Source organism: Bos indicus x Bos taurus, chromosome 14 (genome assembly GCF_003369695.1).
Source record: "Bos indicus x Bos taurus breed Angus x Brahman F1 hybrid chromosome 14, Bos_hybrid_MaternalHap_v2.0, whole genome shotgun sequence".
Classification (NCBI taxonomy): domain Eukaryota; kingdom Metazoa; phylum Chordata; class Mammalia; order Artiodactyla; family Bovidae; genus Bos; species Bos indicus x Bos taurus.
Genome location: NC_040089.1, coordinates 64,418,211 through 64,441,080, shown reverse-complemented (window position 1 = coordinate 64,441,080; position 22,870 = coordinate 64,418,211). Strand labels below are relative to the sequence as shown.

The 22,870-nt window shown below is 44.4% G+C and overlaps 1 protein-coding gene across 1 annotated transcript in view; it reads left to right on the top strand.

Moving 5' to 3' along the window:
- SPAG1 (sperm associated antigen 1) overlaps positions 1-21,653 on the top strand; it is an 87,011-nt gene extending 65,358 nt beyond the window's left edge. The window contains exons 13-19 of the mRNA XM_027561436.1: positions 1,653-1,805; positions 6,087-6,253; positions 9,784-9,916; positions 12,620-12,746; positions 18,876-19,040; positions 20,123-20,494; positions 20,599-21,653. Coding sequence (XP_027417237.1) covers positions 1,653-1,805; positions 6,087-6,253; positions 9,784-9,916; positions 12,620-12,746; positions 18,876-19,040; positions 20,123-20,494; positions 20,599-20,730 — 1,249 coding nt within the window. The 3' untranslated portion in view covers positions 20,731-21,653. The remainder of the gene's footprint in view (positions 1-1,652; positions 1,806-6,086; positions 6,254-9,783; positions 9,917-12,619; positions 12,747-18,875; positions 19,041-20,122; positions 20,495-20,598) is intronic.
- Positions 21,654-22,870: the final 1,217 nt, after the last annotated feature.

Below are 22,870 nucleotides of genomic sequence, written 5' to 3'. Positions count from 1 at the left end.
CAAAAACCTGTTTTCTAGTGTTTGAGTGTTTTTAATAGACTTTTAAAAAAACTCTTACTGGTTACAAGAGTAACACATACCTATTACGGAAAAAAAAGAATTTTAAATCCAGTACAATGCAAAAGAGATTGTTAAAATCATCCCCAATCCTAGTACCTAGGCAGAGCAAAAATGATTCTTTTTCAAAGAAGTGATGCTAATTAGGTTTAATGACATTTCTGGAACAGAGTGAGTGGTATACAGCCCAGGAGCACACCCACACGTGCAGTCAAGTATCCGTACAAGGTGAAGAATTACCAAGGGCTCGGGGTGGCAGGTGGCTGAGCCTTTCTTAATCTGCGGTGCTTTCATCTGTGCTTGTGGTGGCAAGAGTGTGGGTCCTGAAGGTTCACTTGGGAGGGCTTTGCTGAGCACCTCCAGTGGCCCTCTGTGATCTGGGTGCTGGGATATAGTAATGATCGAGACCAGCAATGCCCTTGGTCTCCCGTGGCTTAAGTTCAGAAGATCAGGCGTGTGGGCAGATTGCTCCCTCATCTGTCCTGAACATATGAATATTTACCTTCCAGGCCTGTTGTGACATTAGATGTCATCTGCAGTGACTCACACCTGCAGGTGTTGTCAGGACTTCCTCCTTCCAGATCACTGTAGACAGGGATAAACAGATCTACTGGGGAAGAAATCATGCTTTTCCTGAAGCAGGTCAAGTGTCTGATATATGGAAACTGCTTGTGCGTAAAGAATCACCAGCAAACCTTTATCCCCACTGTGGACAGTCTGGCGCAGATTCTTGTTAGTGGATCAGAGAGGAAGTAGGCTCTTCATGGGATCTCTTCGTGGAATATTAATAAATGTTGGTATCGACCCATAATACTCTTTTACAGTTTCAACTGATTTTGTTAAAACTAAGAGTACAATAGTTTTCACTCAAGTACCATCTTTTGATTGTATTCTTTATTTCAGAGTATAGTGAAGTGCATTAAGTTAGTGACCTAGCCTTAAGCAGTTATTTCAAACAAAACCAAGGAACATAACCTTGAAATACATCTCTAGTGATCCTGGAAGTACTTCACAGAATAAAAAGTATGCTAGAAAATTCATGACTTACAGAAATCATTGTATACTAACTTCCTCGATTTCCTCCGGTCTATTTTTGACCAGCAGCAACTAAATCATAATCAACTGTGTTAAGCTTTAGAGGTCTGATATTCAAAAGGTATTGTAGGTTTTTGTGGTCCTGTGCTAAGGGCCTTAGTAAGTAGATAGGTGCAAATAAAATTTTCCCTTGGATCTGTCAGTAACAAGAACCTGGTGCAAAGCCTACTCTGAGCCGGTGCCATGCGGGCTCTGTTAGCCCATGGGGGTGAGGGGGCGACCCTGGGAGGGGGGCTTGAAGGGGTAGGCAGTGCCTGTTGCCTGGGAGCTCAGTCTCACTTGGGGAAGAGCAAGTGCCAAAGGGGACTGGTTTAAAAGAAAGGAAGTAACCACAGATTGATTGCTCTGGGTTTGCCTTTCTGGTATGTTGCCAGGTCCCCAAGGTGAAATATCAGATATGCATGTATGTGAGAGTTCAGTCCTAACAGATATGCCAGGTTAGTGTAAGTTAGGGAGTGATCTTCATAACAAATGACATGTAATATTTCTGTCTCCTTTAGGGCCCTGGAGCTTCATCCATTCTCTATCAAGCCTCTTCTTCGACGAGCAATGGCCTATGAAACTGTAGAGCAGTATCAGAAAGCTTACGTGGATTATAAAACAGTGTTGCAAATAGACTGTGGAATCCAGTTAGCAAATGACAGTATTAACAGGTAACCTAATTGAGGCCGCTGCCCGAGGGCGAGTTGTTTTCTAATGGAATGAGGTTTCGTTTCTTCCCCTCCTTTCAGAACCAGGTCAAGGTGTGGACATGTCCTTCCTTATTGGCATTACATGGATGCGTGCCTTTTTTCACCCCTTCCAAACCAAATGGTTCTCACTCTCTAACTTTCTAACTGTCCCGTGATATGTTTTGAGTTGTCCTCTGACGCCCAATGTTATATATGATATACACTTAATTTTAAAAACAGCACAGGGTATGGCTCTTCTGTGCAACTCAATATGTACAGAATTTGATTTTAGTATTTGTTAACATCTGTGGGGTTAGAAGGGTGTTTTCAGTGATGTCATACGTCAGTACTGATTATAGGACGAGATCCAAAAATGCAGCGAAGCCTGCCTGCCATGTTGAGTCATCTTCTGCAGGATCTGCAGGTATTCATTGGCACCACATCTGTCAGTGGAAACATATTTTATTTTCTCCTCAGGAGAGTGGATGTTTCATGAGCCTACTAGATGTTTGTGTTCTATGCCCTTTAGATAGACACTCATCTAGGATGGTGATGGCTTCCCTTGTGGCTCAATCAGTGAAGAACCCGCCTGCAAAGTGGGAGACCTGGGTTCGATCCCTGGGTGGGGAAGATCCCTGGAAGAGGGCATGGCCGTCCACTCCAGTATTCTTGCCTGGAGAATCCCTATGGACAGAGGAGCCTGGCTGGCTACAGTTCATGGGGTCACAAAGAGTCAGACACGACTGAGCGACTAAGCACAGCACAGGATGGTTAAATAGCACAGAATTTGGATTTAATTTATATTATGACCTATTTACTCCCTAGGTGAGAACGGGAAAGTAAGAGCTTCCAGATTTCATAAACTGCTTTCACGTGAACTTTGAAAAGTTACTACTTGGCTAACATTTCCAGTTATATATGATATTTTCTGATTCCATTTGTCCAAAGTATAATCTCTTTCAAGGATTTTTGTGTGTCACACTGTGCCTTGTGTTGATGTAGTGTACCATGTCCCACACACCCCACAGAAAGAGAGGAAGGGGGAAAATGACACAGTCTCTGTCTTTAAGCAAAGTAGAATGTAGCTAGGGGGGAACAACTTAACATAAGATACGTTATCCCCAAGCAGGAACGTTAGTTGATGAGTGAGGGGATCACAGAGGGGTCAGGCTGCCCTGGTCTGTGGGCTGCAGCTTTGGAGAATGAGCACTGGAGGTGGTCAGTGAAGGGCATTGACTGACCACAGAGGGGACCTTGAACAAAGCTGAAGAAGATGAGAACTCGTGACTTATAGTCCTGCCTTACCTCCCCACCTGGTCCTACTGCACTTTGGAGAAAACTGTTGGAAAGATCTATGTGTTGAGTGGGCAGCTTTTCTCTGGGGCTTCTTCTCCATGGTTGCTAGGGACCCACCTGTTGGGAAGAAAAGAAAAGATACTGGTTATTGGATCTAGAGTGGAACCCGATGGAACCGTGGGCATTCAGGGCATGGTCTCCATCCTGTAAAATCAGGTGTGTCCCTGGGAGCCCTCCAAGCCTTTTCTCCTGCTGCACAGCCGCCTGGTTGCACATCACTTGCTGCCTCCACATGGGCTCCTGAAGGCTCTTCTTCCCTGCTTTTGTCCGGCTAAGTCCCTTCTTACCTTTAGGTGAGGACATCCCATGATCCACCCATCTCCCCCAGCACACGTGCCCCTCAGGCTCCTCTCCCTCCAAGCTGTGCCTTCTTTCCATATTATCTCTTTTCATAAAGTTCTTTTAGATTCATTCCACTAAGAGTTCTGGGAAGTCAGGGTTGTGTTTTATCCAGCTGTGCTGTTGCAGTACCTTGTACAGCAGGCATCCTCAGTAAAACTGTGTGGAGTGAATGCATTCTCCAGCAGACCCTGTGCTGTGGGTTTCTGCTGTTAATTCGCCCATCCTCTGCCTGGGGGTCTCTGAGATGGTTGGAAAAGTAGGATCTTCTCCCCGGGTTAGAAGTTCTTGTGAAAAAAAGTGGGCAGACACCTGAAGTGTCTGCCAGAGACAAGGGGCCTGTGAAGAGGTGTTTTAGGAACTCTGGTTCATAGTGATAGACTGAATGGGTCTGAAGAGAGAAATTTATGTCCAAGAGACTGGGATCATTCATATTTCTGAACCTTCTACATTTTTTACACTTTAAAAAAAATTGAAGTACAATTCACATAACAACTGAATTTACTATTTTTAGGTGTACAATTTAGTGGCCTTTAGTACACTCACAGTATTGGACAGCCACCACCTCTAATAGTTCCAAAATACTTCATTCCCTTCCCCCGCAAAGGGAAACCCCCATTAAGCCCCTGATTTGCTTTCTGTCTCTGTGGATTTACCTATTCTGGAGAGTTCATATAAATAGAAACATGCAGTGTATAGCTTTTGTGCCTGACTCACATAGCTTATGTTTTCAAGGTTGGTCCATGGTGTGGCATGTGTGATGATGTCATTTCTTTTTATGACTGAGCAATATTCCACTGTGTGGATGTGTCGCACCCATCCATCTGTTGAAGGACATTTCGGCTGTTCCCACCATTTGGCTATTGTGAATAGCACTGCTGTGAACATCATGTGCGAGGTTTTGTTTGCATACCTGTTTTCAGTTCCTTTTGGGGTATTCCTAGGCATGGAATTGCTGGATCATACGGTAATTCTGTTTAGTTTTTTGAGAATTGTATTGTAATTTTTAGGTGTACTCAAGAAGGTGCTTTTACACAGATTGACTTTTAAGACTCATTCATTTTTTTAATGGAATGGTAATTGCTTATGTATTATTTTATGAGAAGGTGAGGAGGCTTTGTCTGGTTTTGGCATATATATTTTCTGTAAAATAGTCATTAAAAAATTTCACTATTCCTTTTCATGAACCCTGTATTTATGCTTGCTTTTCCATCTAAGCAGCTTTTTTTTTTTGGAAAAAAAAATTTAAACATCTATGCTTATTTTGTTTCTTCCATTAACCATATTCCTCTTTTCCTCTCTAGGAATCTCATATGTTACATTTCCCTGCATATACTTATTTACTCCCTGGCAACACATCATCTCTTTTAAGCTGCTTCTTCCTTCCTTTCTGCTGGTAATACAAGTTTTGCTTGAAAATTCTTTTTTCTAAAGCGTCCTTTTCTTCTGCTGTGGTGGGTGGTTATGCATTATTTTTCAAAAAAATATTTTTGCACTAAAATATGAAATGTAGCTATCATAACCAAAGATCACTGTTGAAATTTAAGTTTATGAAACTGTAGGGAGAATGTATGTATTATATTTGGCTGTATATAAATATAATTTTTTCACATAAAAAGTACTACTGAGTTAACTAATTTGAATGCATTCTACTAATTACCAGTGACTTTCTCAGTCTTGGGGAGCACCTTTTTTTTAAAACCAGATTTATCCCAGACATAATTTAGTTTTGTCTTAAAATCTAAGTATGATACTTTGTGTGTTTAAAATGATGCAAAAGTGATAATCAGGGGTGGTAATCTGAATATTATTTATAGCCATTAGCAAATGTCATTAATACAAGGGTCCTTGTAGTAGACTCCATTATCAAATTCTTTCATCTTTATGCATATGAAAAACACAATGAGTGGATCGTTTTAGAGATGAAACAATGCAGGTAAGAGTATCAACCGTTCGTTAATGTTTCAAGAAGAAGCACTATTCCATTTGACAGCCACTCCTCATCAGTTTTGGGCTTCCCAGGTGGCTGCGTGGTAAAGAATCCTGCCAGTGCAGGAGACACAGGTTCGATTCCTGGGTTGGGAAGATCCCCTGGAGAGGGGAATGGCAACCCACTCTTGCCTGGGAAATCTCATGGACAGAGGAGCCTGGTGGGCTACAGTCTGTGGCGTTGCAAAGAGTCAGACATGACTGAGCAACTAAGCACACACGTACACGCCCTCATCAGTTTCAGCAGCCAGTCCTGTGTGCCTATTTTTAGTATACAGTTTGGGCATAGCCATTCTAAAGTACTTCTTTTGATACAAAAAAGATCTAAAGTTACATAGTTTGGAGCAACTTTTAAAAGTCCTTTCAAAGACAGTTTATGTGGACAGCATATAGCTCAAGTTGCTGTGTTTTCTACAGGGAAGTATACAAATGCATGTTGTTGTTCAGTCGCCAAGTCGTGTCCAACTCTCTGTGACCCCGTGAGCTGTGTAGCATTTGTAAGTTTTACCTTGATGTACCCTTCAGTAATATAAAAAAGCAAACTGCATGATCGACAGAGAAAACTGATTTTCTTTTTAGGATAACAAAGATTTTGATCGCTCTGGATGGCCCAAACTGGCGGGAGAAGCTGCCACCCATACCTGCTGTGCCCACCTCCACACAAGTCCGGGCTTGGCGGCCTGCAGCAGAGACGCCCCCAGACCAAGTGGGAGATTCCTGTTGCCATCCCCAGCCGGGCATGCCAGGTAGGGGAAGCCTGCACTCATTTCTTCTGAGGGTTATTGTCAGCTGTGCATGTTATTTTCTCAGTAGAGCGGGAGGATAAGTGCGTGATATCAGGCATCAGACCTGGGTTTAAGTTCAAGACCCTGCTCTCCCTCTGTCTAACTGCAGAGTCTTAAGGAGTTGCTGCCCACCTCCAGTGTCTTCATGTATGTGAAAGGGGGAGATGTGAATAACTGTCTCACGGAGTTATGCTCAGGAATAAGTGGAGATATGCATATGGTATTCTCAGTACAACGTGCTGCCTGTGTAAGCGTACAGTAACCTCTTCATAGAGTTGGACTGTAAAGAAAGCTGAGCACTGAAGAACTGATGTTTTTGAACTGTGGTGTTAGAGAAGACTCTTGAGAGTCCCTTGGACTGCAAGGAGATCCAACCAGTCCATCCTAAAGGAAATCAGTCCTGAATGTTCATTGGAAGGACTGATGTTGAAGCTGAAACTCCAATACTTTGGCCACCTGATGCAAAGAAGTGACCCATTTGAAAAGACCCTGATGCTGGGAAAGATTGAAGGTGGGAGGAGAAGGGGACAATGGAGGATGAGATGGTTGGATGGCATCACCAACTCAATGGACATGAGTTTGAGTCAGCTCCGGAAGTTGGTGATGGACAGGGAGGCCTGGCGTGCTGCAGTCCATGGGGTCACAAAGAGTTGGACACGACTGAGTGACTGAACTGAACTGACTGAACCTCTTCATAAAGGTTGTTATTGTTTAATCGCTCAGTAGTGTCTGACTCTTTGCAACCCCATGGACTATAGCTCCGGCTCCTCTGTCCATGGGATTTCCCAGGTAAGAATACTGGAGTGGCTTGCCACTTCTTCCTCCAGGGGATCTTCCTGATCTGAGCATTGAACCTGTATCTCCCTCATTGCAGATGAATTCTTTACCACTGAGCCACCAGGGAAGCTCCTAATAAAGTTTGAGTCAGCATTATTATTAATAATAAGAAAAAGAATTAAGTAGCCATGTGGTTCTCATCATACCATGAATGTGGTGGCAAGGCTAGTGTAATGAAATTGATGTTTTTGAAAGAATAAAGCCTTATAACATGTATCTTAGCGGGACCTCCTTCTCCCTTACATCATAGTCGTTCAGGTCCACAAGTGCATCCCCACAGTGCCCACCTCAGCACTTTGTGTAGAGTGTGTAGTCAGTGTGACTTCACACTGGCCTTCTGCCTGAAAGCCAGCTGAGGCTCCGTTTCTACTGCCTGCTTAAGGACCCATGTGTGTCTTTGTTGGGCTTCATCTTGCAAAGCCCCTGAGGTTCCTGAACTGGCATGTCCCGAAGGCTGGTGTTAGACCCTCACCCTTTTCTTTGCCTAGAAAGAAGAGGCAGGGAACTTCTGCCAAGGCTTTTAAATGGGCAGCAGTCCTGGGGAAGCTGTAGAGATCTCTAGTTTCTAGAGGCTGTAATCAGTGGGGACTGGCACAAAGTATTTGGTCAGTAAAGGGTAGCTCTTCATTATTAATAACATGCAAAAACTAACCATGCTGTAGATATGTGCTAGCAAGTCATGAGCACAAGAATAATCAGTTCTTTCTGTTCATATTTATTAGTGAGACTGGATTCCACATTCCTAAAAACAGTGTGGGAAGAAAAGCTTGAGGAAAAATTTTCAGCAAATTAGAGGGAAAAAATCCTCTGTAATAATCTGTTTTAGAGCTTATATAGACGCCAAGATTTATGGCGAGTGTCATTTGGCTGCATAGTGTGAGATTTTTTGAAACATGAAACATTAGGCAGAAATATTCTGTGATTTGAAATAAGGGATGAAAAATTAATATTCTTGCCGTTTGTGCAGAGGGACAAATAAGGTTATCATTTATATTCCAAGTTTATACTATAAATTCAGTGCATCTATCAGGATCTTTAGAGCACAGAATTTAAAGATATATTTTAAAATTTAAGTTATGGATTTTCATTTTATATCTACTCTATAAAGTTAATACATAGATTTAAAAGTTTAAATTTTAATATTTTATGTATGGTAGACAACCTTGGTTGCAAGTCACAGAAAATCTGTTGACTTATAACTGTAAGGAGATAGTTTTGGCTCAAAGTAACTGAAAGGGCCTGGGCAGGCTCCAAAATCAGGCATGATTTGTCAGCGCTCAGGGTATGGCCAGAAATACAGAACTGTAACAGTTTTAGACTTAATGACTGCACAGATCAGTGTCCAAAGAGAGAGAGAGACACCACTGCTTTTGGTGGTATTAATTTAAGGATTAGGAAATACATTGCCCTAAAGATCTAGCTTTTTTTAGCCTGTTGTTCTGTAGGCTAAACTGTCTTGGTATTTATTCTAATGAGTCATATGCTCTTTCCTGAGCCACTCCCTCAGTGATGAAAAAAATGCCCTGATTGACTTAGACCCAAGTTCTGATTGGTGGGGTCAGTTTCCCCTGGACACGTGGGCTGAGTAGGAGAGGAGTGAGAGCTGCGTGAATATCGAGGTACCCTTAGGAAGAAGGGAATGGATCCTGAGTGGAGGGTCATGCTCACGGCAAGATAATAGGCAACAGTAATAGTTAGGACTCTCTGATTGCCAGTAACAGAAAACCCAACAATGAATGTCTTAAGCAGAAAAGGTTGTTCATTGGCTCCCCCCTTGTGGAAAAGTCCACAGGTAGGATAGCTGCCCGGGCAGCTAGATTCAGGGCTCAGAGGTTATTCTTGAGCTCTCTGTCTTGGCATCTCTCTTGCTCTGTTGACCCCATTCTCAGACAGATTCTCCCCTTGTATTGCACAATGACAAAATAGCCTTTTATCCTCATGTTCCACAGGGAAAAGCAAGAATTACCTTAGCAGAAGCTGCCACAAAAATCTTATTGTCACTTATTGGCTCTCATAGGTCCTTCCCTGACCAATTAGCTGACTGTGGCCAAGGGAGTATAATGTGCTGGTTAGTAAAGCACTGCTGCTGCTGCTGCTGCTAAGTCGCTTCAGTCGTGTCCGACTCTCTGCGACCCCATAGACGGCAGCCCATCAGGCTCCCCCGTCCCTGGGATTCTCCAGGCAAGAACACTGGAGTGGGTTGCCATTTCCTTCTCCATAGTAAAGCACAGATTACCCCAAAAGGTAGGGCTGGGGTGAGGTTTGCTTTGCTGAAACCACAGGAGCAGAGAGGGGAGGAGGTGTGGTTTTTCCAAGGAAACTTGGACTGTTGGAAGAAGTCTAATTAAGGCTTTAATGGGTTTGTTCATTCATTTTTCACGACATAGTTATCGTCTCCAGCAGAGAGAAGGCATACCAATATGGATAAAATGATACAATCGCTTGTATTTTATTTTCTAATTTGAAAAAACTGTGTCGTCATTGTGTAATCAAATTTTTACTTGTAGCCAATTTATCTTTTTAATTCATATACAACATTTTGTTCCATTTAGACTTTAGCTCTGTATGGTTTGTGGTCACTTAGTTTACAGTATACTTAAAGTTTTGTAGAGGTGCTTGTATGAATAATTCCACTTCTTGTGTGTGTTCCATAGATGAAAACGTATTTAAAACCCTTAAAGAAGAAGGAAATCAATGTGTAAAAGACAAAAACTATAAAGATGCCCTTAGTAAATACAGTGAATGCTTGAAGATTAACAACAAGGAATGTGCCATTTATACAAACAGGCAAGTTCTCTGCCACTTGCTGTATTTCTTATGTTGATATTTTTGATGAAAAAATTATAGACTGATTAATTGCCAAAATTTTTTCCCATGACTCTGAGAATTTGGTATATATAGTAAATTGTTCTAAGTGAGTTTTTTGTTTTTTTGTTTTTTTTAAGAAGTAAGGCCATAGGAGAGATTGAAAGCCTGAGGTGTCTTGGTATCTTGTTGCTGGGAGGGCTGACACGGGCTGTGTTAGGGTTGGGAGGGCTGACACGGGCTGTGTTAGGGTTCCTGCTCAGCCATGGCTGGCTTGGCTGGTGCTGCCCCTCTCTCCCTGGTGTGAGGCCTCCCTGCCCCCCTCCCTCCCTGGTGTGAGGCCTCCCTGCCCCCCTCCCTCCCTGGTGTGAGGCCTCCCTGCCCCCCTCCCTCCCTGGTGTGAGGCCTCCCTGCCCCCCTCCCTCCCTGGTGTGAGGCCTCCCGGCCCCTCCCTCCCTGGTGTGAGGCCTCCCTGGTGTGAGGCCTCCCGGCCCCTCCCTCCCTGGTGTGAGGTCTCCCTGCCCCTCCCTCCCTGGTGTGAGGCCTCTCTGCCCCTCCCTCCCTGGTGTGAGGCCTCCCTGCCCCCCTCCCTCCCTGGTGTGAGGCCTCCCGGCCCCTCCCTCCCTGGTGTGAGGCCTCCCTGCCCCCCTCCCTCCCTGGTGTGAGGCCTCCCGGCCCCTCCCTCCCTGGTGTGAGGTCTCCCTGCCCCTCCCTCCCTGGTGTGAGGCCTCCCTGCCCCCCTCCCTCTCTGGTGTGAGGCCTTAACCTCCAGAGTGGGACCGGGAATCAGCTGTCTTGCATGCTAGTGTCTCCAGTGCCCCTTTCCTCTTGAAGTACTGAGGGCAGGGTCCGTGTCTTCTCGAGTGTAGTCGGGATGAGCCGAGTGTTCCAGAACGCTGCTCACGTTATGGTGAAAAAGGTAGTTACCTGGAATACAGTGATTGGGGATTTTTTAGGTAGTAGAGAGTCTTCAGTGACAAGGACGAATAAGGTATGGTTTCTAAAGAATAGTGACTCGGCGTGGGGTTTTGTAGCTGTTTCAGAAAATGTTTTAAACTTGTCACTGTTTTGTTTTGGCCATGTTTTCCTCTTTTTGGCGACCTTCTTTTGTGAAAAGTTCTCGTTCTAAACCAGCAGGTATTTTTCTGCCCGTCTCCTGTTCGGTCTTTGTGGTCTTGGGCGTCAGTGGCCTCTTAATTTTCCCCAGAGACTGCCTCCCCTCTCCTGCTCGCATGCCTGGCACTCCTCTGCTCCCTCTCTAAGGTTTTCTTTTCTTTTTTTTAAGCCTTTTCTTTCCCTGCTGTTCTTGGGTTTCTAAAGGTGTAGATCTCTTTTTCGCTCGAATATCCTCTGGCCCATTTCATATTCTCCCCAGCTCCATTTACCACCTTCCAGTTCTGAGCTCCACATCTCTGTGAACATGAGTTTGAGCAAGCTCTGGGAGTTGGTGATGGACAGGGAGGCCTGGCGAGCTGCAGTCCACGGGGTCACAAAGAGTCGGACACGACTGAGCGACTGAACTGACTGATCTCTGTCTCTGAGCCCTGGACCTGAGCGCCGCCGCCCTGCCTTCTGTGCTCATGATGGGTTCTCACCCCTGACCCACGCCTCCCTCGTCAGTCCATGCAGCGCAGGTGTCCTGACTTCTAAACTCTTCTAGGACTTCTAAACTCCTTTCCATCCCCCCTCCCCATCAGTCCTGCTCTGGCTGTCACCAACTCCCCCTCACCGTCTGCCGCACCCTCCCGGTGTCCCCGGCCCAGCCTCCTCCCCTCTGATTCTCCACTTGGCAGCTAGAGTGACCTTCCCCAAACACAGTAAATGGGTCCGCCTCTGTTTAAAAACCCATCGTGCGTACTAAGTTGCTTCAGACTCCATGGACAGTAGCCCGCCAGGCTCCTCTGTCCATGGGATTCTCCAGGCAAGAATACTGGAGTGGGTGGCCATGCTCTCCTGCAGAGGATCTTCCTGACCCAGGGATCGAACCTGTGTCTCTCACGTCTCCTGCATTGGCAGGTGGGTTCTTTACCACTAGCACCACCTGGGAAAACCTTAAAAACCCATCACCAGACTCCATTAAGTGCTGGATAAAGCTCAGCCTCCTGCCAGGCCCTTCCTGTCTGGCCTCCCCTTCCCCAAACCTCCCCTACACTCCTGCCATAGGTAGCGCCAGGAGCGCCACGTTCTCTGTCACTGTTGAACTCTGCAGGGCTGTGCGCCCTCCCTCCATCTTAAGTCTCAGCCCGGCGCCTTCCCATTGGATAATACTCGCTGCGCACGTACTCTGGGCTTCAACTTGAATGTCCCTTCTTCTGGGAAGTCTTCCCTGACTGTCTTTTCACTTCAGCTTCACCACGTCTGAAGAGATTCTCAGCTCTGTGTTCCCAGAGCATCCTTTACAGATTTCATTGCATTTGCTTCTTTTGATAGACTGTCTCTTCCCCTAGACTGCAGCCTCCTTGAGGGCCTGGACTGTTTGGATTGCAGTGGTATCCCCAGGGTCCCTAATTCCAAGTATTGCCAGAAAATGGCATCGCTGGAGAAAAAAATGTTAGGTTTCAATTGCAGCAGCTGTGTTATAGAAACAGACTTATTTAGTTATTTTCTGATTTCTATTAGCTGCCCCAGTTTATGGATATGTTGTTTTTACCTTTGATAATGCTGAGTTCCATTTCATTACACCAGAGCCCTCTGTTACTTGAAGCTGGGCCAATTTGAAGAGGCAAAGCAGGACTGTGAACAGGCCCTTCAGATGGATCACGGGAATGTGAAAGCTTGCTATAGACGAGCCCTTGCTCACAAAGGGCTCAAGGTGAGGAAACCTTCGTTTTCATATGTCAGGGTCATCTCTGAACAAATCACGTGCTTTCGATGAACATAAATTACGGGCTTGAGGAATGGGTGTGGCCGTATCCTGGGGTTTAAGCCTGGTTCCGTACTCAACAATCCTGAAATCTAGGAAGATGCCGCAGATTTCTAAGATTCCTTCCAGCTCAAGAATGAGGATTTATTTCCTGGTTTTCTAAGGAGTGTCGTTAGTTAGAATAGGTGCACTTTAAGGGACAGGAATGTTTGCTGAGTTACTGAAGGCCCCGGCAGTGCTGCTGGGTTCCTCGGGCAGAGGGCTGGGGTTGTCTGTGGCGGGGCGGGGAGGAAGGAATGGAACAGAGGCCGGGAGGTTCATGTGATTTGAGCCTTAAACTGGCAAGTGGTCCCTAGGAGGCCATAGGACCGCATTCTTCTCCAAGAAAACCACACCATTATTTTCAAAGACAGTTTATATAATTACACTTTTCTTGACGCTGCTGCTTCTGTGTGGAAAACTGAAGTGAACATTCTCATTTGTAGAAAATAACAACACAAGGAAAACTCAGAACATCCTGGGAAATAGCATTTCCTGCAATGGTATTTTTAAAGAATCTGATTAAAGTTTAATACAATGAAGTTCACACATTGTACAGGTCATTGACTTTTCTTTCTTCTTTAAATTTATTTTTTAATCGAGATATAATTGACATTTTAGTATCAGATGTACAGCATAGTGATTTGATCTTTGTATGTATTGTGAAATGATCAGATGATCACAGTATGTTTAGTTCACCATACAGCAGCTGCTGCTGCTGCTAAGTCGCTTCAGTCGTGTCCGACTCTGTGCGACCCCATAGACGGCAGCCCACCAGGCTCCTCCGTCCATGGGATTCTCCAGGCAAGAATGCTGGAGCGGGCTGCCATTTCCTTCTCCAAGTTCACTATACAGTTAACACATTTTTTTCTTGTGATGAGAACTTTCAAGATTTATTCTCTCGGAGACTCTCAAATGTACAATATGCTATCATTGCCTCTTGTCATCATGCTGTACGTTACATCTCCATGGCTTATTTCGTAACTGAAATTTCATACCTTCTGAACATCTTTGACCATTCTGCCCATCCTCTACTCCCCAACGCCCACCTTTCCTCTGGCAACCACTAGTTTTGTTCTCTGTTTCTGTGAGTTCAGGTTGTTTCTCAGTGTTGGGTTTACTTTTTTTTTTTTTTTAGCCAGGTCTGGGGACTGGCTCAGAGGGTAAAGCATCTGTCTGCAAGGTGGAAGACCAGGGTTTGGTCCCTGAGACCTGGGTTCGATACCTGGGTCAGGAAGATCCCCTGGAGAAGGAAATGGCAACCCACTCCAGTACTCTTGCCTGGAAAATCCCATGAACGGAGAAGCCTGCAGGCTACAAGCCCATGGGGTCGCAAAGAGTTGGACACGACTGAGCGACTTCATTTTTTCATTTTTTTCTTTTTTTGGATTCCACAAATAAGAGATCATATGATAATTGCCTTTCTCTATATGACCAATTTTACTTAGCATGATGCCTTCAAAGTCCATCATGTTGTCACAAATGGTAAGACTTCCCTTTTTAATGGCTGAATAGCATTCCATTATGTAGATATACCACATTTTCTTTATCCATTCGTTCATCGATGGACACTTAGGCTGCTGTTGTGAATAATGCTGCAGTGAGCATGGGAATGTCTTTTTGAATTAGAGTTTCTGCTTCCTTCGGATAAGTACTGGGGCCGTGTCCTGCGTTCTGTCTCGGGTGGCTGTGATGTGATGTGTGCGGTGCAGTGTGATGAGGGAGGGTGTACAGCAGGAGGGAGAGGTTTGAGGGCAGAGTGTTGACCTTACTGAGTTTGAGAGAATTCTTTTAACTCCATAAAAGCTAGGTTTTGTTGAAAGAGGGTGGTCATGTTTTTTGTGTCCTGTATCAGATAAGGATGTGTGCTTGTGTGCTCTGAGCATTCAGGCTTTTCTAGAGCCTAGATCCCCTCAGGTTGCAGTGGAGTGACCCCGGTACTGAGGCAGGATGACCCGTCACGACCCCTCAGCCATGCTGCTGTCCTCCCTCCCCTCCCCGGCCCTTCCTTTTGTTATAAAGGATACAGATGAACAGCCAATTGAAGAGGTGTAGAGGGCAAGGTCCAGAAGTGTCCCAAGTGTAGGAGCTTCCACCCTGATGAAAGTGGGCCGTGTTACCCTCTGGGATGTGACTGCCCCATTCGCCGGCCCAGCAGCTCCGCAGCGGCCCTGGATTCCCAGTGCCCAGGCCATCTGACCACCACCACCATGCGCCCCCCAACTCCTCTTTTTTTGTTAACAACATACTCATTTGTAAACCTCACGTAAAGATTTCCTAGGAGGGGTGTGGCACCATGAATTAAAAGAGGCTTCTTGAAAGTTTACTCAATTGTTTTTTAACTTAATGGATTGGGTCCATGAGGCAGTCATGATCTGTGTGACTCATGAGCTTCTGTATCAAGATTCTAAACTCTTAGAGCAGGTTTATCCCATACTGGCTGCCTCACTGTTTGAAAGACGGGAATTTTGTACTTCCTTGGAATGAATTCTGGAAATTGCATTACGATGCAGAAAGAGAATCCCAACTTTTAGTAATCCTACCCCGGTAGAGTATGAGACTGGCAGCTCGTTTTTCTGGTTTGATCTCTCATAGTTTTATCTATATCCCCTGTGGTTTGAGTTATGTGCCAAGTGAATTTAATTTGAGTATCTTCAAAGGCTGCTTATAAAATGCATCAGAACTCACACTTGGACTGGCTTCCTCTGCATAACTGCTAAGGAGGTGGCCCACGAGCCCACAGGGAGCAGGGCCTTGCCTGTGCTTCTGAGCTAAACTCTGCTTTCTCAGATATTTTATTTGTTTTCTAGCTGGCTTAAAATTTTTTTTCCTTGTGTGCCAGGTTTGAAAACTACGGAATTTTCCTTCTTTTTTTCCCTATATAGTTTTATTTTTGGCTGCACTGGGTCTTCATTGCTGTATGCTGGCTTTCTCTAGTTGCAGAAAGCGGGGGCTCCTCTCTAATTGTGGTGCGTTGGCTTCTCACTCCTGTGGCTTCTCTTGTTGCAGAGCACAGGCTTTAGGGCACGTGGGCCTGGTAATTGGCAAATAGGCTCAGTCGCCTCATGACATGTGGGATCTTCCCGGACCAGGGATCAAACCCATGTCCCTTGCATTGGCAGGCGGATTCTTAACCACTGGGCCACCAGGGAAGTCCAGGGCTTTTCTTACTGTTCAGCTGTTCTTCATAAGAAAAGATAACTGAGCATCTTGGGTTTAGTTACAGTTTGTTTACTCTCTCAAGTGCCACGCGTGTGCTGGGCTGTGGGAGCATAGAGGTGGTGAGACATGTAGCCTGCCCTTGGAAATTGACAGCCATCCAGGGACGCCAGCAGGCCCAAAGTATCAAAAACAGTAACATCATCTAAAGTAATTGTTGTTATTGTAGTTTAAGCACATTTATTAATAGTAAATATTGTCACAAACATATGTGATTTATCTTTTTTTTTTAAGGCCTACTAAGGTCTGACATGACTGAGCGACTTCCCTTTCACTTTTCACTTTCATGCATTGGAGAAGGCAATGGCAACCCACTCCAGTGTTCTTGCCTGGAGAATCCCAGGGACGGGGGAGCCTGGTGGGCTGCCGTCTCTGGGGTCGCACAGAGTTGGACACGACTGAAGCGACTTAGCAGCAGCAGCAGCAAGGTCATTAGCGTCTCTTCCTGTCCTCCTTTTTTGCTGGAGCCACTTTCCTCTGTGTGTGAGCTCTGCCCTTCACTCCAAGGGCTTGCTTCCCTTCCAGTCTCCTTTGCTCTGACAGGCAGTGTCAAAGCAGACTCCTGCCCCTTGTTAGTATCTGTCTCAACCCTTGCTTTTCTTACTTGCGTAAATGATGGTGCCCGCACGCTTACTTTATTTATTCGTCTATTCCCTCGTCTTATTATTGTTTTCCCTCATAAGACATGAGCTTCCATGAGGGCCCAGGCCCCGCTGTCTGCTCCACCACCGTGTCCCAGCCCACAGCACACGGAGCACCGGTGACCCGTCTGGTCTGACACTGTGTTGACCCGGCGGCCTCCTCTGCACCCCCCACCCCATGGCCGTCTGGCCCTTCCTGCTCTCGGGCCCTCTCTTCACACTGCCTGCCTCTGTTTATCATTTATCAAAGTGTATTTCTTGCTTTCTTAGGTTTTCTTCTAACCAAACAGATTGGTTCTTTAGGCACAAGCTTTCCTTGTGCCTAAAAAAAGAGTCACATCCACGCCTCGGTGGTGACCCTCCATTTCCAAGACTCCATATTCAGGCCTCTCCCTTGAGCTCCACAACCGTCCTCACACCCACCTTCTGCTCATTGCTGCCTTGATCATCTCAAAGATCATCTTTCTGTGCCTCGGTTTCCTCGTCTTTAAATGGGGACAGTAAAAGTTAGTATTTATCCGGCGGTTGTGGGACTAAAACGGGGAGAAGGAAGACTAGTCCCCCTTCCGCCTGCCCCGCCGCCCACCGCCGTGCTTTTCTGCATGGTTCCCTCCCTGCTGAACACCCGGGATGGAGACCCAGGGCCACTTGTTTTCTTGCAGCAGGTTCTGACTGTGCTCTGGTGACACACTGCTGTGTGCAGATTGGTTGTCAATAGTACCGATATACTATATAAGTGAAGTCGCTCAGTCGTGTCCGACTCTTTGCAATCCCATGGACTGTTGTCTACCAGGCTTCTCTGTCCATGGGATTTTCCAGGCAAGAGTACTGGAGTGGGTTGCCATTTCCTTCTCCAGGGGATCTTCCTGACCCAGGGATCGAACCCAGGTCTCTTGCATTGCAGGCAGACGCTTTACCCTCTGAGCCACCAGGGAAGCCCGATGTACTATACAGTTCGTAAATAATTCACCTTTTTTAAACAATAAGTTAGAGCAGTTTAAGGCTGTCCCTTTAAGCACATCGCTCTTGCTCTGGTCTATTGCTGGGTGGAGTGGGAAGGGCTGTGTCCTTACAGCTAGTCCCCCAGGAATGTCACATAACCACTAACTCATTTTACCTGTGCTTCGTGTCCAGTGCATGCTATTATTATATGTCACGAATACTTGAGAGGTTACACATCACTGGGATTCTTCGCCTCCTCACAGAATTACTTTTGGCTTAATCAGAACATGAGTCTGGTCTATAGTTCTGGAATATGGCCTCTCACCAGCGGGCTGATTTTGTGGTGTCCTCTGTCACCATATTCCGTGCAGTGTTTGGTTAAACACAACACTTTTCATTTCCTTCCACCTCTCCAAGGTATTGCCTGACTCTTTATGGGAGAATAAATATTGACTCTAGCCTGTCTGGACAGTTTACAACTCCAAGGGTGTTATGGAATAGGATATTATGGTAACAACTAAGATTTGTCCAGCTCTTTGTAGGTGTAAGCCACTCACGTTTTATTAATTCATTTATTACTTGGCACAGCCCTGTGAAAACTAGAATGAAGAATCTCTTGTTATTCCTATTTTAAAGATGAGAAAACTGAAGCTCAGAAAGGTGATGTGGGGTCTAGCTCAAGTTTTTGCTGCTAGTAGGTGCTGATACGAGGCTGTTGCTTCTTTGATTCATTCATTTAGCAGACAATGCCTGTGTGTCAGGGACAGTGAAAGCTGTGGTGATACAGAATTTAACTTCTGACTCCAGATTCTGTGCTCCCTCTTCGGTGTTACGTGTGTGTGTGCTCAGTTGCTCAGTCGTGTCCGACTCTTTGGGACCCTGTGGACTGTAGCCCACCAGGCTCCTCTGTCCATGGGATTCTCCAGGCAAGAAGACTGGAGTGGGTTGCCATGCCCTCCTCCAGGGCATCTTGCCGACCCAGGGATCAAACTTGAGTCTCGTGAATTGGCAGGTGAATTCTTTATCACTGAGCCATCTGGGAAGCCCCTGTTGTGTTACGGATTATAGTATCGTAGCCCAAGACTTAGCTCATAGGCCTGACTTTATTACTGTGGTACTAATGGGAACCTACTGTGCATGCTCTGTGTACTTATCTCACCAGTCTCCCTTTCAGGCTCATCTGTGCCCCTTCTCCTTTTATTTATGAGAATTATTTTCTCTGCCCTCCTGCTTTCAGAATTATCAGAAAAGTTTAAACGATCTCAATAAAGTTCTCCTGCTAGACCCAAGTATTGTTGAGGCAAAAATGGAACTGGAAGAGGTAACCAGAATCCTTAATATTAAGGATAATACAGCATCATTCAACAAAGAAAAGGAGAGAAGGAAAATTGAGATTCAAGAGGTACGTGTATTTGATTATCTCTGAAAGTACTCTTTGGAGATCCTATACTCATATGGGATTCTGAGGTCATATTCCTATGAATTTTTAAAATTCTGTGTTTTTATCCTGGTAATCAATGAAGACATTTTAACAGATTATAATGACAAAATTTTTCTTTTGTTGTGGTAACTGGCCATTGCATTTCCATCTTGGATCTAAGAACCTGTTGGGTGTCTGCATTCTTTCTTTCTGTGCTCCCCTTCCTCCATGCCACCTGGCCTGTGGTTTTATTGCTTCCATCCAGGTTGCCCTGTGAGCCTGTGACCACTGAGCTTTGCTTCCTGATTGACCTGAAGAACCCTAGAGGACTGATTCAGTTTCAGCGTCCTGCACACCACACCCAGAGAGGTTCCTGATCAGTTCAGACCTTTCTTAGTATTTGTAAACAAGATCAGCCTCATCAGGGGTCCTGGACCACCCTAGAACCAAACCTGCCTTTGTGATTTCAGATAACCCAGTGCCTTGTGTTGTAGCCTTTAGTGAAGAATGTCAGCTCGTGGATCCCTATGTATTCATGAATGCTCATATCAACCTGTCTATCATCTTATATTTCCACTAAGAGTAGGAGGCTAATACCTGAAAGAAGCAAGGGAGTTTTTTCCCCACTAAGGAGGGAAGAAAAAAACTGTTTTTAAGAGAACTGAAAAGTGTAACTTCACGTCCCTATCAAATATAAGGAAATAAGTAAATATAAAATCTGTCATGAAGAAGAGATATAAAGTTGTTATAGGTCTTCTTTTACACAGCAGCTTTTACTCATGGAAAATTATAAAAATTTCATGGTCATATTCTCAATGTCAAAAAAAATTTCAAACCTTAAAAAAAGAATACTTTTATGAATGGATGCTTAGACTTTAAAACTTCTCTTCCTAAAAAATAAGGAGATTTTATGATTTATTGCAAGTTACATGTTTTTCACTTAGAACTTGACTAAAATACAGCCCATGGTGTTTTTCAGTTCCCTCCTGTTTTAATGAAAGTAACCTGGGGGTGTGTGCAGGCACTGCTGTCTGGGTCACGGTGTAATTCTCCTCCTCCTGCAGGTGAGTGAAGGCCATCGGGAAGAGCCTGAGAGGACCTCTAAGGAGGTCCCCATGGATGGCCTTGTTTCTGAGAATGGGGACACCAGCAACGGGCCACAAGAGCTCTATGAGAAACTGCTGATCTCCAAGCCTAACAATGCCTACGAATTTGGTCAGGTTATAAACGCCATCAGCACGAGAAAAGATCAAGGAGCCTGCGCACACCTGCTAGCCATCACTGAGCCGAAAGATTTGCCAGTGTTGTTAAGTAACAAACTTGAAGGGGACACATTCCTCCTCCTCCTCCAGTCTCTGAAAAGTCATCTTATTGATAAAGATCCCTCCTTGGTGTATCAGCATCTTTTATATCTGAGCAAAGCAGAAAGGTTTAAGGTAAGTGGCAAAAATATCTCATTCGTGGAGATAGATTCTTTTAGGGTTCTTATAATTTTAAAATGTTCATTTATAAGCTGATATAATTTTTTCCCTTATTGCAGATGATGTTGACACTAATTAGCAAAGGCCAAAAGGAGCAGATTAAGCAGCTCTTTGATGACCTCTCAGATGCACCCAACAAACATTTTACTTTAGAAGATGTACAAGCCCTCAAAAGGGACTATGATCTTTAAATCAAGATAATGGTTAGATTTCTTCCATGTATGTATGTGTTCCGGTAATGCCAGTGAGATGGTATTGTAATAGAGCTGCATGGATAAAACCTGGCTTAGAAAAGATCCCTTGGTCTGGACTATAAAATATTTTACTTATTTTTATACACAGAACACGTATATTCTACAATCTGCTTTTTATTAGTTGTAAATATTTTCTTATGTACCAGAACTAACATCTTTATATTTAATAATAAGTATATTTGGAACTTGTTAAGATGCATTTTAATTTATATTATACATTTTCTCTTAATGACTTGTTAAAATTTTGAGTTAAATTCTACTTTGGGCTATGAAGCAGTCCTCTTAAGTTTGATAGAAATGTCATTTCTTTATAGTTCATTTTTAAAAGTGAAAATCATTAACAGTGATTATTACATCACCTTTATTTTCTGCTAAGATATATATAAATCCCATTTTATATTAACTTGTGGATGACAGGCCTCTAAGATGAAACACAACATTTAAGTCTATAATATGAAATGATTATTAAATAAACTGTGGTTATTTAGAGCTATAAGAGGAACCTATTTTTTTCTAATATGGAAGTATTGCCTACTAATTAAGAGCAGAAATTGCCAAAAATTCTATTACTAGATTTTTAAAGGCTGGTTTCCCTTGTGTGTTGTTTATATAAGCAATAACAGAACCAGCACTGTATAAAATCAACCAAGCCTGCATTTCTATTTGAATTGTCACTTGCACATTTCCCCCAAACATTTTAAATTACTTCTCCCTCCTTTGTCTCCTCCTCCTTTAAGCATGATCATATTTATTCCCTTAGTGCAAAAGGGAAAATGAAGAACTCTTTATATTGAGAGCTCGCTTGTTACTTGGGTCAAAGTAAAGGTATTTCTTACAATAAAACATTCAGGTCTCTATCAGTGTGCTGTCATTTATTCCTGTAGTCTTTGGTCAGTTCTCTTTTTTCTGGAGCATTTTCTTGTTCTTCAGAAGAGCAGATGAAAGAAGACTATCACATTCATTATTACCATACCCATTATTATTTTATCTAATATTTAATAATTAAAGAATATTTAAAGTGTTGTGGGGAAATGGTTTCAAACTGCCATTTTTCCTTAGAATATTTATTTATTTATTTACGGCTGTGCTGGGTCTTCATTGCTGTGCAGGCTTTTCTCTAGTTGAGGTGCACAGGCTTCAGCTTGCAGGGGCTTCTCTTGTTGTGGAGCAGGGACTGTAGGGCATGTGGGCTTCAGTAGCTGTGGCTCCCAGGCTCTAGAACATCGGCTCAGTACTTGTGGCGCATGGGCTTGGTTGCTCCTTGGCACATGGGATCTTCCCAGACCAGGGATCCAATCCACGTCTCGTGCATTGGGCGGGCAGATTCTTTACCACTGAGCCACCAGGGAAGCGCCCCCCACCCCAATTTTTCTTTTAAACTATTCTTTCCTAAGTTCATAAATGAAAATCTACTGTGATGGGTATTTAACTCTAGTCTTCAAGCAAAAAAAAAAAAAAAAATAGTTTTCTCCTTTTGAATGATAGTTTTTTTGTATAAGCAAATGAGGGAGTGTGTTAGTAACTGTATAGTAGAAAGATAAAAAGGAAACAGGTACATACCGAGTACTGGCTGCAGGGGACAGCCTCCCCCATGGAGGCGTGGGAAGCAGTGGGCCGTCCCAACTGTTGGGGTCACACCTGGAGACACTTGTTTCTCTGCAGCAGCACCAGCAGTCCAGAGGTGGCACTTCCATGACGGAAGGAAGGGAAGAGGAGGTGAAGGAAGCAGGCAAGAATATCAAGGGCATGAAAGGAGCACAGTTCCTGCAGACTGCTTCAGAACTTCAGCAGGAAGTCTGCCCATGAGTCTCTGGGAGTACCACTCAGGGATCTCTCCGCTGGGTCTGTGGGCATCCCCAAGTGCTAACCCCACACCCCCTCCCATTCTGTGGCATGCCTCTGAGCGTGCAGGCAGTGAGAGCAATCTCAGTAGTTGGAGGATTCGCAGAAGAGTGGACCAGGGTGTGCAGGTAAGAGAGAAATTGCAGTTGGAGCTGTATATAACACTACCTTCTAGAAAACAAAAGAGAGATTTCCAGCAGCCACTCTGGTGAACTCTAGGAACAATAAGAAACAT